Source organism: Plecotus auritus, assembly GCF_963455305.1.
Source record: "Plecotus auritus genome assembly, chromosome: 1".
Classification (NCBI taxonomy): domain Eukaryota; kingdom Metazoa; phylum Chordata; class Mammalia; order Chiroptera; family Vespertilionidae; genus Plecotus; species Plecotus auritus.
The window spans coordinates 32,476,889-32,491,388 of NC_137770.1; the positions used below are offsets into that span (position 1 = coordinate 32,476,889).

Here is a 14,500-nt window from a genome sequence, read left to right on the forward strand (position 1 = left end):
GGAGAGGCTTCCCCCACCTCCACTGTGCTCACCAGCCGTGAGCCCGGCTTCTGGCTGAGCAGCGCTCCCCCTGTGGGAGCACACTGACCACCAGGGGGAAGCTCCTGCATTGAGCATCTGCCCCCTGGTGGTCAGTATGCATCATACCAACTGGTCGTTCTGGTCATTCCGCTGTAACGGTTGCTTAGGCTTTTATTATATAAATACCTTTGAATCAGAATGTGTTTTGAGCTTGACCTCGGTTGTAAGAGGGTGAGTAATGAAATAACTGAGTACTATTATATTAATGGAATTGAGAAAAGAGAAAACAAATTGGTGTATATTTATGTGTCAAATAATCTAGTTAAAAAAATCTACTGACGTTGCCGAAAGTATTTCCTGGCAAGTAATTCCTTAAACTTCTCTTTGAAATTAGAATCTGTCTTCAAGAACAGGTTACTGAGCCAAAAGAAAACTGAACAAAGAAAACAGGCATTTTATAATAGAAGAAACAAAATTGGGTAAATATAAGAAAAATGTTTCATTTTATTATTAGTCTACAATATGCCAATAAAGGCATACAATTTTCATCTATCAAATTGGTAAGATTAAAAATGATAATAGATTTGCAGTCTCACAAACTGATAATATGAATATATAAATTTGCATATGTATTGTAGAGGACAATGTTGACTCAGTTATTCTATTTTAAGAAATATTTCTAAAGTGATAATCAGGGATGTATTTGACAATTTATATAAAGAGAATGTTTGTGATAGGAAATAAGAAAGAACCTAAATAATTAATGACAAGGAAATTAAATTAGTTATAGCTTATTTATACTTTGTAGTGATTGACAGATCCCTTTTATTTTTGTAGAACAGTTATTACATGGAAAAAACTTAATTTATATAAAAAGGAGAATGATTAAGAGTGAGGGCTGTGAAGTAGGACTACCTATTTCAAATTCTAGTTCTATTATCTTCTACTAGCTCTGTGATCTGGGTTAACTTAATAATTTAATCTTTCTAAATATAATTTTCTTATCTATTAAGTGGCACCTATTGTATAGGTTTGTTGTAAGGATTAAATGAGATATTATATAGCCTGTCACACAGTAAGTGCACAATAAATTTTAATAGCTATAGTAACAATTGAGATGGTTTTATTAAGAAACTCAAACCTATACTTATGATGGATTCTTAATTGTGGAAATTAATCAATTATTCCTAGCTAATATGTTGAGATTATTGGTGGGTTTTGTTTACTTCATAAATAAATCTATATTCATAAAATAGAAGTTTTAAAAAAGCTAGTAATAAAAGGCAAGATAAGTAGCAAAAACCATTTTCCTTCTCCTAAATGAGCATATACTTTTCAGTTAAAATCTCGACTTTAACACTATGTCACATTAAAAAGATCATCATTTTATGCTCTTATTAAACACCTATGATGCATGCTAATTGCTATGATCCTAACATTCCAACAATAGGAGGAGAATGGAAATTTGAAGATAGATCTTGTTAATAAAATAGAAGCTTTCTACAGATTACTTTATTTTTTAATTAGCAACCATCATGAAAAGCAAAATATCTTAAAAGGCTCTCTGCCTTTTAACCCTCTCACAAGACTGACTTTATTTTAAACCAGAGACATTAAGTTGGGATGAGAAAATAAAGTAACTTATAAGAGATTTTTTTCCCCCAGAATATTTGTTTAAGATCTTTATAACGGTACTAGAGGCCCGGTGCATGAAAATTCATGCACTGGAGGGGGGGGGGGGGTCTCTCAGCCCGGCCTGCCCCCTCTCACAGTCTGAGAGCCCTCAGAGGTGGGAGGCAACCCGCCAGCAGCACAAGCCTCTGCCAGCCCTGTTACCCGAGCCTCGGGCAGCCCTGGGTGGCTGGACAGCCTCCATCCTAGGCTTGCCTGCGCCTCGGGCGTCAGCTGGGCAGCCTCCATCCTAGGCTTGCCTGCGCCTCGGGCGTCAGCTGGGCAGCCTCCATCCAAGGCTTGCCTGTACCTCGGGCCAGCCCTGGGTGGCTGAGGAGCTGAGGGTGGGTCTGGCTGCACCGCATGCCTGCCACCCTCCCGGTGGGTCTGAAAGGACTGGGGGGCTCTGGCGGGGCTGAGAGGACTGGGTGCTGCCATTTTGTGGCTATGGGCGCTGCCATCTTTATGATGGCGTGATGATGATCAATTTGCATATTCCCTCTTTATTAGATAGAATTATTACCTCTGCAAAATAAACATAAACACATCTACTATGGTAATATGAATTTGAACAAATGAAAAATATTGATTACTGAACATCTGAGATGTTTTAATGCTGCTAATATGAACAGAAAATAATCTTTCTTCATAAGTATTAAATACTAGAGGCCCAGTGCATGAATTCGTGCACTGGTATGGTCCCTCAGCCTGGCCTGCACCCTCTCGCAATCCAGGACCCCTCGCGGGATGTTGGACTGCTGGTTTCAGCCCCCAAGTGCGACAAGCAGCAGGCGGCCGGGGAGGAACCCGAGCCGGGTCTGGGCATTGCTCTGCTCTTGCTCATCACGACCTTGCTGCACCTGCCACCACCGCCTCCACTAGGTAGTGTTGCCGCAGAGGCGGGAGAGGCTTGTGCCACCGCAGCAGTGCTCACCAGTGTGAGCCTGGCTTCTGGCTGAGCGGCGCTCCTGATGTGGGAGCACATTAACCACCAGGGGGAAGCTCCTGCATTGAGCATCTGCCCCCTGGTGGTCAGTGTGCTTCACAGCGACTGGCTGACTGGTTGTTTGGTCGTTTGGTCGCTTAGGCTTTTATATATATATATTGTAAAAAAAATCTAAAAGCATTCAGAGATAAATACAAAAAGTTTTTAAGTTCTTTTTATTTTATAAATATCCAAATGTCTAACAAATGCATTTTACAGGAAATGATTTTGATGTTAAAGACTATTAAATATATAAAAAGGAGCTTTAAACCAAATAATTTCCATATCCGAGGCAATTAACTTTTCCCTCAATGATCTCTCTCTCACTCCACCACACCTCTTATGCCACAGGTATAATGTGTGAGTTTTTGCCAGCAAAACTAAAACATTTGAGGATATAAGAGCAAAGGAATGAGAAAGAGATTAGGGGATTTAGAGATTGGTTATTAGTGCCTGTTACTGTCACTGTCTACGTTAAAAACTGAAGGAGTGAAACTACCTCCATAAAATGTTCATGTAAAGGAAGCTACATTTTCCTTTGCAAGGTCCTGAATATGTCCTATTGTTCTTCAGGTGAGAATGGGGGTTGGGGGAGGAGAGAAATAAAAAAGAAAAATTAGATGATAACTTGTTTGTTAGGAGTAGTTACCTATAAAGAATCTCAAGATTGCAAGAAAATTTATAGGATTTTGATATTAAATTTAAAAAGGACTTGAAGACTAATAAGGGAATGATACAGAAATATTGCCTTTTCTGGTTAGCTGTCACAAAAATACATTATACAACTCTATTTTCAATTTAGCATTCCTCAAAATAAAAATAAGGTATCAGAGATCACAAAAAGTATATTTATTATTAATAAACAAATTTAATAGAATGATGCTATTCTTTTATCCCCAGATCTTATACTTTAAAATATCTACATAATCTTTTCTTGCATTAAAAATGTTTTTCAGAATGAATACAAGCAAAATAGTTAAAAATTATTATTAAGAAAACAAGTTAAATCTGGATGTAATTTCTATTTTAGTGTTCCTTTTCTAACACAAGTATTTTGATCTTTCTGTAGCTATGCTGTTAAAAAATAAATAACTAGTAGGCTATCAGGAAATGTGAGGATAAATAGGTTCCTAAAATTTATCTTAAGTGTAGCACTTTAAAGAGATTCCTTTAGAAAAATCAGTGTGAAGCAGTGAGCAATAGGAATAAAGCTTACTGCTCTCAAATTTAAAGGCACATATAAATTTAAGGACAAATACATTCTTAGTTCAAATGACTAATTAACCAAATTCATCATAAAAACTAATGAGTATGACTGAACTTTATGACACCAGGCATTCAAGTGAGCTTTAGTTGATAGTAAGAATAAATTAAATCCCCAAACATTTTCAAATAATATATAGTTATACGTTAGAGTGGAAATCCTTATTGTGCTTGTAATTAGATTTAAAAACAACCTCCTAAATATTAGTTATCTATTTATCTCTAGCCTATCCCCACTCTTCCACTATAAAATTAATAACCCTGGTTTCAGGTAATGCTGTTTATTAACAGCTACCAACAAAATGACTAATTTGTCACTGAATGCTCTAGGTTTTAAAATTAAGAGATTCTTATTGGCATTTAAAATATCACCAGATTCATTCAGCTGTGATAAGGCATTAATATAGAAGACATTCTTATTCCTAAATCATTGATGTAATAAGACGTAAAAGAATGTTCTTATATACAATCAATCTGACTTAGGACATTTTCCCTGAAGAATTAAAATAACAAAATTTTGTAGATATTATAAATGCATTTTTTGTTAAATGTTTTTCCCTTCTCTCGGGATGTAAGCTCCTTGAAAGAGAAGCCTTACATTTGTGTCACAATTCCTAATAGACTACATGGCATAGAGCAAGCCTTTTAAATTAAGTTCTAATAGAATAATTGTATGTAACGAAATAACTTCTCTCCTATACATACAGAATCGTACAAATTTATGTACTACCTTGGGAGAATTGAGAAGACAGACACTCAATTTTCTGTGTTTTGACAGGTTACATGAGGAACCTTGGCTGAGAAAGACTGAATAGAGTATGTAAAATCACTCAAGAAATTGAGATAAGTGAAAACATTACCTACTAATGGACTGAAAGTCTTCTTTCCCAAATCCATTATTATTACATATTTAACTACTCCAGTTTTAAACTCCTTGAAGACAAGAACCAATTTTTCCAAACTTTTATAACTCCTGTAAGGTCTAGGACACTATGCTACCCAGTTCAATTTAACAAATACTGTGTTTTGACAGTGGATTAAAACTCTCTCTCTCTCTCTTTCTCTCTCTCTCTCTCTCTCTCATTACCTAAACCATATTTCCAACTCATTATGTCAGAGGATTGGGCCCAGGAATTTTTTTTTATTATTATTTTTTTAAGTTTTTAAAAAATATTTTTGATTTTTAGAAAGAGAGGAAGGGAGAGAGACAAAAACATAGATGTAAGAACCAAACATTGATCGGCTGCCTCCTGCATGCCCCCTATCAGGGTTTGAGTCTGTCACCTGAGCATGTGCCCTGCATGTGCCCTGACTGGGAATCAAACCAGCAACTTTTTGGTGCAAGGAACAATGCCGAACCAACCGAGCCACACCAACCAGGGCAGGTCCAGGAATATTTTTAGAAAAATCTCTATAGATAGAAGGCTGGGTATCTAGGATTGAAGATTACGCAATTGAAATAAATTCCTATTTCCATTGCTCGTTTCTATAAATACACCCTGGTTGCCTCATTCAGCCCCACTGTCTTTGTTTAAACCTTGCCTTTCAAAAGCCTCCCCCGCTTCTCTTTCTAAAAGTCCACATTACTCTATTTCAAAGACATGTCATCATTCTGTCCTGAAGTTGGTATTTTTAATTCAACCCCCTTCAGAATCATTTTGATTTCCTTCAATCATGTGTGTTATTTCACTTCATTCTCCTTTCATTTCTAGACAAGGGTCTTCTAAATTTCACCTGGCACCTGTAACCTTTCTAAGAGTTTATAATTTCTTTTGCTCCTATCTTGAACGTATCCATCTTTAGTGTTAATTATGTAGTTTCCCAATGCCTTTGCTATTGATTTCATTTCCTCTTAGACAAAATATTAAAAGTTCTGAGTATACTTTTAGGTAAATACACAAAAGAATGAGAAGAAAAACAGATGCCTGCATACCAATGTTCATAGCAGCATTATTCATAATAGCAAAAAGATGGAACAACTCAAGTGTCCAGAAGGATGAAAAAAACAAGAGGTGGCACAAACATACAATGGAACAGCAGTATCAAAAAGGAAATTCTAATATATTCTACAACATAAATCAACCTTGAAAATATTATGTTAAGTATAAGTCAGACTTAGAAGGATAAAAATTGAATGATTCTACTTATATAAGGTACCTAGAATAGGCTAATTCAGAGGTAGAAAGTAAAATAAAGATTACCAGGGGCTTTAGGAGAGGTCAATGTGGCGGGGGGTACGGAGGGCGAAGGAAGGACATGTGTAATACTTTCAACAATAAAGATAAATTAAAAAAATGGATCAGAGTAGAAAGCTACTTTAATCTTAACTACAAAGAAAGTATAAATAAATGTATTATTTTTAAATATGATACTTTTAGTCTTAAACGAAATTAATGCGAGTAATTTGTCTTCATGATGCCCTGGAAATATTAGAGAAAATAAGTAAATAAGTTAAGAAATAAATTTAATATATGAAAAATTATTAAAATATCCTATACATAAGGAATAAAAAATACATAATATATGATGTGAAAAGGCAAAGATAACAAATGACTTAGAAAAAAATCTATTCCTAAGTAAAGAGAAAAATGTAAAGTTGTATAAAAAAGCTAAAAGGATGGGTGGAAATGAATTTAAAAGGCAGTTTAAGAGTAAATTGGACTGTACTGTTAAAAAGCGAAGCATTTTTCTATTTTTAAGATATGTTTGGACAATATGTAGGCAACACTTTTCTTGGAAATAAAACCTGATCAGGGTTACAAGACAACAGAGGAACAATGCCAATGATTTATCAGATGTAGAGAAGTATAAAGGAGGTAATACGACAAGTTTCAAGGCTGAATACATAGGAGATGAATGTAATATCTCAAGTTAATTAATGGGGCAGCCATGTACAGCAAATAATTATAGGTGACAGTCATCAAGCAAATTCAATCAGCAGTCCAACTTAGTGGCAGAAGGCAAGTGGATATCAGCAGCAGAAGTGCTAAACAATTTGAACCTATATATATCACAGGCATAGATTGGGCAGGGCAAGATCAAGCAGGCAGATGGCACAGGAGGGCCGATAGACAATGCTGAGCAGTCTAAAATGCTAAAACAGCAAATGGCTATGAGAGTAACAGGCCATTTGCTGCTGGACAAAGCATAAGTGAGTAAAGAATGCAAATCAATCAGCAGATGAGTAAAGAGGGGCAAAAAAAATAGAGAAAAAAATCAAAGGCAGTCAAAGCAGGAAGACAGAATAGCAGAGAAGCAATGACAGATCATCAGAAGCAGTTGGGTAGGGTAGTGAAAAGCTGTCAGCAGGGGAACAAAACACCATTCAGGAAAAAAAAATGAGACAGAGTGAAGCAATCTCTTGAATTTGGTGTCTTCCATCTAGGAAAACAGTCACGAGTAAACCGCATATGAGAATCCACAAGAGAACAGCACACAAATGGAAATAGCCAATGGATCTGAACTCTATTGCCCAGGGATACAGAGTGACCCTAGAACATAGATACATACAATCCACAAGAAAATTAAACAGATGGGAAAATGGGTTGAAGCATTTTTATAACGACAAAAAAACCAAAACACTAAAAATTATTAATCTGGAAATGATTGGCTGGGATTGAAGTCTTCGCTTACCCCTTTCTGGAGCCCACAAAATGGGAATGTTGGGACTTTCTGCAGCAGAAAAACAGAAGAGAAAAGGGATTTCTGACTCCCAGTTTGAGGAAAGCAGATCAAATTTAGGGCTGTATGAACTGGTTCATGGAAATAAGAACCAGCCTGAACCTTCTCCCTTCCTCAGAATCAAGCCATTTCTGAGGTTTGAGAAAGGTTTAGGAAGCCCTCACCCCATCATTTCCCACAACCGCCCCTTTCACACTTACCTCCAGTGCAAACAGTTTCCAGCAAGGAGGTACTTGGGAAAATTCACTCCCATGTTTACACCATGCCAAAATTTGAGGATGGCCTAGTAAAGGTACTTCCTGTGTAGGTCAGATTTCTGACTCAGTGGGATCCCTTCCACCCTTTGTGTGTGAGCACATGGGACAGGTTATTAGAAGCTACCTACCTCTTTGAAAGTGAATGAGAAAAGAAGCAGAGGCAGTAATACCAATAAAGAAATAGTAATACTAATCAATACCTTGATGAGCTCAATTGACATGGACTTTAATTCCATTAAGATCTTGATGACTCTAAAAAATAATATATCTCTAGCCTAGACTTTTACTCTGAACTCCAGATGCAAATATCTAACAGCCAACTTAACATCTCTACTTGGATATCTTAAAGGCAGTTCAAGTTTCCATGATCAAAATAAAACTCCTGATCTTCCTCCTCAAACCTACTCTTCCCACAGTCTTATCCATTTCAGTAAATGGCAACTCCATCCTTCCAATTGCCAATTTTCTTACTCCATCTGTTATCTCTACCTTCAAAATGTATCAATAATGTATTTTTCACTACCTCTACCTCTATCACTGGTCTAAGTCATTATAATTTTTCACCTGGATTATTGCAATAGCCTCTTAAAAGGTTTCCCAGTTAAAATAGTAGTAAAATCATGCCACACCTCCGTTCAAAACTCTCCATTATTCTAAGGGTGACATACAGGTCCTACTTGATCCATGGTTTATTCCCTCTCCTACTTTAGATGTTTACTCAAATGTCACCTTATCAACAAAGCCTTCCTTGATGGCCTTCTTTAAAATTACAATCCTCTTTCCTGCCTGCACTACCTATCCACCTTCACTGGTATATTTTTATCCATAGTACTTATCACCATCCCTAATACTACACTTGTTACTTGTTTACTTATATTTGTGTCACCCCATTAAAATGTGAATTCCAAAGAGGCAGGGACTTTTGACTTTTTTTATTATTGCTGTATTCCCAGTATCTTGAACAGTACTTGGCATATACAATAGGAATTCAGGACATATTTGAGTCTGTGAAGTGTTAATTTCTTGTGGGGTATCTCCTTTCCTGTCTTAAATTCTCAGAACATTCTTTTGAAAGCTCAAAAACTATGGGATTTTAATTAACAGAGCATATGCTATTATACTACAAAACAGGAGTGTTCTAAAATAGGGTTAGCAAACCACAGCCAATGGGACAAATCTTACCTGCGCTTTTTTTTTTTTTTTTTTTTTGGCATGGCCTACAATCTATGAGTGATCTTTATGTTTTTTAATGATTGAAAAAAAAGCAAAAGAAAAATATTTCATGACATGTGAAAACTATATGAAATCCAATTTCAGTGTCTATAAATAAAATTTTATTGGGATAGAGCAAGGCACATTCATTTATACCATCTTATGGCAGATTTTGTGCTACAGGGCTGGCAAAGGTAAATAGTTATGAGAGGGACCATACATTCCACAAAGTCTAAAATATTTACTATATAGACCTCTAAAGAATAAGTTTGCTGACCTCCATCCTAAGGTATTTTTTGTTTTGTTTAGAAGGCAAAGAGTAATAACTAAAGTTTGAACAAAGATAAACTGGAGCATCATTGTGAATACTGTTGCTATTGTTGCTCAAGATAAACATGAGGGAAGGTCCATTTATACTAAGATTTGCTTTCAATCCTATATAATAAAAGCTTAGGTGGCATCGCGCAGCGTCACAAGATGGCCACCACAAAATGGCCACCCTCATGGCGCCACAAGATGGCCACCACAAGATGGCCACCACCAGATGGCCGCCACAAGATGGCCAGTAGGGAAGGGCAGTTGTGGGCGATCAGGCCAACAGGGGAGGGCAGTTGGGGGTGAACAGGCCAGCAGGGGAGGGCAGTTGTGGGCAATCAGGCTGGCAGGGGAGGGCAGTTGGTGGCGACCAGGCCAGCAGGGGAGGGCATTTGGGAGCGAGATCAGGCCTGCAGGGGAGGACAGTGGGGGTGAAATTAGGCCAGCAAGGGAGGGCAGTTGTGGGTGATTGGGCTGGCAGGGGAGAGCAGTTGGGGAGACTGGGCTAGCAGGGGAGCAGTTAGTCATCAATCAGGCCGGCAGGGGAGCAGTTAGAGGGTGATCAGGCTGGCAGGCAGGAGCAGTTAGGGACAATCAGGCAGGTAGGCAGAGGAGCAGTTAGGAGCCAGCAGTCCCGGATTGTGAGAGGGATGTCCAACTGCCGCTTTAGGCCCGATCCCTGTGGGCCTAAACAGGCAGTTGGACATCCCCTAAGGGATCCCAGAAAGGAGGGGTGCAGGCCGCTGAGGGACACCCCTCCCAAGCATGAATTTCGTGCACCAGGCCTCTAGTATTACATAAAAGCATCCTTCATTTCTCTAAATATTATTTAATACTAGAGGCTCAGTGCATGAATTCATGCACCAGTGGGTCCCTTGGTCTGGCCTGAGGGATCGGGCTGAAACTGGCTCTCTGACATCTCTTGAGGGGTCTCAAGATTGCAAGAGGGTGCAGGCCAGCCTGAGGGACCCCACTGGTTCATGATTGGGGCTGGGGAGGGACATGGGAGGTTGGCCAGCTGGGGAGGGACTGCGGGAAAGATCCAGGGCATGCCCAGCCCTTCTCGCTCAGTCCCGATCGGCTGGACCCCAGCAGCAAGCTAACTTACAGGTCGGAGAGTCTGCCCCCTGGTGGTCAGTGCACATCATAGCGAATGGTTGAGCAGCCTTAGTATATCATCAGCATATTATGCTTTGATTGGTTGAACAGCCAACCGGACGACTGGACACTTAGCACTTAGCATATTAGGCTTTTATTATATAGGAGAATTGATGATGAAATTCATTAATCTATCCACTACACAGAGACACCCTATCTTAAGGGGCAGGGTGCAGTATAGAAAAGTCTTAAAAATGGCTAAAAGAGAGGACGCGAAGGAGGAAAGTAAATAGGGCCCACAAATAGATCACATATCAAAGCATCATAATTAACCAAACCTCTAAGTACCCTGTTTAACGATAGTGGGAAATTGGCATCATGTGAATCTCTTTTGAACTGAATCAATGGTGTTATAATGCTAAAGTGAATTCATGATAATGGAGGTCTCCTATACAATGTAGTCTTAAATCAGAGCAAGCAACAGACACATTTTAGTAAGATTCCATTATATTTATATAATATTCAAAACTAACAACTATCTTCTCATTGGCTCAACAGCATACATTTTATAGAGAAGTATTTTTAAAATTTGCAAAATCCTATTTGAAATCACCTTCTAGTCAAAACTGACCTATCTTCTCAGTACATAAAGTTTTATCCTGATAATTATTACATGATATGATATTATATCATGCTGTAATCAAACTATGGAAAGTGGAGAGGCAGGTGAGGGGATTATTCCAATGATATCCATAACTACAATGCTATCTTTAATCTTCATAGAGTTGTATAATTTATTTCCTCTTATATCAATTGGTTCTTCCAGCACAATCAACTGCTTCTTCTGCATTATTGCCTTTGACCTTCGGTATCTCTCTCAGGGAAACTGATGACAATGCATTTTCAGATATCATACTTCCAAAAGCTTTACTGCTTCTTTCTTCTCAGCATCTTTTGAAGGAATTTGGATTCTTCCTGTAAGTTCTCATCATAGTGTCAGTCATTTATGATTATCTGTAACAGTTTCTCCCTCCATTGGACATCAGTCATCTATTCTTTAATAGCAGCCATGTTCTTTCCAAGTTCCAATATGAGGAAATAATACTTGTCAAATTATTAGAATGACTCCAAGTAGTTTATTTTGTTATATGAATCCACTTTTTGACTCTCTATTATTAGTTCCATGTTTCCTTTTTTGGCAGGCAATAACAAAGTTACAAATATTCTGTCCTTCTAATACAGTGATATCATTCTAAGAAACTCAGAGGATTTGACATATAAATCTATTTGATGTCATTTTACTACATTTTGTGTGAAAAGCAACATTAATTCCACTTTATAGAGGAAACTCTAACATAGGAGATGAGTACACATTCTTTATTTCAGACAATAATAAGGCATATCCTGAAATTTTCATTCCTAAAAATCTATCTCTAGATAAATGTGCTTTCCCACTTGTATTTGCAATTTATTTAATGATATTTAGTTTTCAATTCCTTAGCACATAATTTGCAAAACTGAAGTATTCAGATGCCAGCCTCTGTTCATTTTACAAGAGTATGCTTATGAGGGTGAGCTGGACAGGTTATTTCAAGATTTTATCACTCTGACAGATTTAAGGTTAAAAAAAAATCAATATTTAGCATGTCATCTCTGTTTCTTTTTACTTCTTCACAACCACACTGTTGTAAACTTTAGGTCCTTATCTTGCTGGGTTTTTCCCCACAGAAAAATTCTTTCAATATTTACTCAACTATTATCTACTTACTTTTTAAGCTAATGCTCTTTCTACTTACATTGCAAATAATAATAGCAAATATTTCCGTAGCAAATAGTTTTTAGTGTCCTACTTACATTAATTCACAACCTACCCATGAGGTAAGTATTCTTACTCTCTCCATTTTACACGTAAGAAATAGGTATAGAAAATTAGTAAAGTTGTATAAGGTTGCACACTAGGAAAAGGTGAACCTAGTATTCAAACCTACATGCTTTTAATCACTATGTTATGCTGCCTCCTATATGGTTAAATGGGCAACACCACTTTTCTAGTAAAAGCTCTATTTAGACATAAATTTTGTCATAATAAATAAATTTGTATTTTACTGATATGATCTCTCTTCACCAAACAGGTCCCCAAAAAAGCTTAGTTTACATATTCTGGTACAGTGTAGGCATGCAATTGAGGATTATAGTTAAGGGAAAATAAAGACAGCATTTTACTTATGGATTTTTTATATATGAAATTAGTTTCTGTCTTATACTCAAAATTACAAAATTCTGACCTTGAGTAGCAATGTGCTTTACTCTTTTTAATGTGGCTATGTGGAATGGGAGCCTTTCAACATAATAGTTTTAAATGCAATGTCACTTATTGTCCTAATTACTTCATCTAAATGATTTTGTACCTGTAACTTTTCCACTGGTACAAAACTTTGTACTACAAAACTTTTCTTTTTTTAAAAAATATATTTTTTTATTGATTTCAGAGAAGAAAGGAGAGGAAGAGAGAGATAGAAGCATCAATGATGAGAGACTATCTTCGATTGGCTGCCTCCTGCACACTCCCAACTGGGAATTGAGCCCATAACTTGGGTATGTGCCCTGATTGGGAATCAAACCTTGACCTCCTGGTTCAAAGATCGACAGTCAACTGTTAAGCCACATTGACCAGGCAGGAGTTTTTCTTTTTAATGAATAAATAAAATAGGGGATGAATGTCTTGGGAAAGTCTGTAGCTGGTGGAAAAAATTGAGTGCAAAAATAATACTAAAGTAAGTGCACCTAAAAGGGAAATGTAATATTTATCTTCAAATATTTGAATTGTCATGCAAAAGAGGACTTTAACTTCTTTTGTACATTGCAAAGGGCATAATTAGGACTCCTAGGTAGAAATTATAAGGCATCAGGTTTCAATTTGATATGTTTGGACTTTCAAAGAATTCGAGTTCCACAAGCAACAAACTCCCAGATGAAAGAAATAGTGATAGAGATGTTCAGGCAAAGGCTAAGTACGAAAGATAAAAAGGAGATGGTAGGACTTTGAATATAGCATCTACTCAAACTCTGAGAAATTGTGATTCCTCTATTATGTTATTTGTAATTTTACATAAAATAAGCTAACTCAAGATTCAACACTGACAAAATCTACAAGAAAATATTCCTTGACTGTCTTAATTGTAAGATCAGTATTAACTGAAAGGTTTCCAAACGACAAATCAAAATTGGAACTTGGTACTTCACAGCACTTTAAATTTTATACACAAATAACTACATTTATAGGTTACAAAAGGAAAAACACACACACCAAACAAGGCACGATAAATAATCTTCAAAAAGAATGACGTTAGATCTTCTGAGGAATGTATTGAAATGCATTGAATAAATGCCAATTCTCAAAAGGATCTATTTTTAGAGAGCTTTGATGGCAGGATTTTACTGTGTGTACTGGCTGATAGTAGACTTAAGAATTCTGGTTCCTAAGGAATCTGAATAATGACAGTTGCTATTTTTCATCTCTACAGATGGTACTACTCTAGTTGTTATAAGAAAGAGATTTAAATGACATAGGTCCATTCTGCTGCTTTGGGATGAAATGTCCTGTAAATATCAATTAAATCCATCAGGTCTAGTGTGTTATTTAAGGTTTTTGTCTCCTTGTTGACTTTTTATCTGGAAGATCTATCCATTGATGGCACTGGGGTGATAAATTTCCCTACTATGACTATATTGCTGTGGATCTCTCCCCTAAAGTCCACCAAGAGTTTATATATATATATATATATATATATATATATATATATATATATGATATATATATATATCATATATATATATGTATGTATTTATGTGTTCCTATATTGAGTGTATATATGTTTATAGTGTCATATCCTCTTGTTGTATTGATCCCTTTAGCATTATGTACTGACAGTCTTTATCTCTTGCTATGTCCTTTGTCTGAAGTCTATTTTATCAGAAATAAGTATTGCTACCCCAG

The 14,500-nt window shown here is 36.8% G+C and overlaps 1 protein-coding gene across 23 annotated transcripts in view; it reads right to left on the reverse strand.

Moving 5' to 3' along the window:
• The window catches only part of GPHN (gephyrin), a 439,592-nt gene that overhangs the window by 229,018 nt on the left and 196,074 nt on the right, over nucleotides 1-14,500 (reverse strand). For 13 of the 23 annotated variants that reach the window (XM_080684042.1, XM_080684036.1, XM_080684046.1 and 10 more), the window contains exon 5: nucleotides 7,574-7,612. The exons of the other annotated variants lie outside the window; for them this stretch is intronic. In XM_080684042.1, the coding sequence (XP_080540168.1) occupies nucleotides 7,574-7,612 (39 nt within the window). The remainder of the gene's footprint in view (nucleotides 1-7,573; nucleotides 7,613-14,500) is intronic. 23 annotated transcript variants of the gene reach the window in all.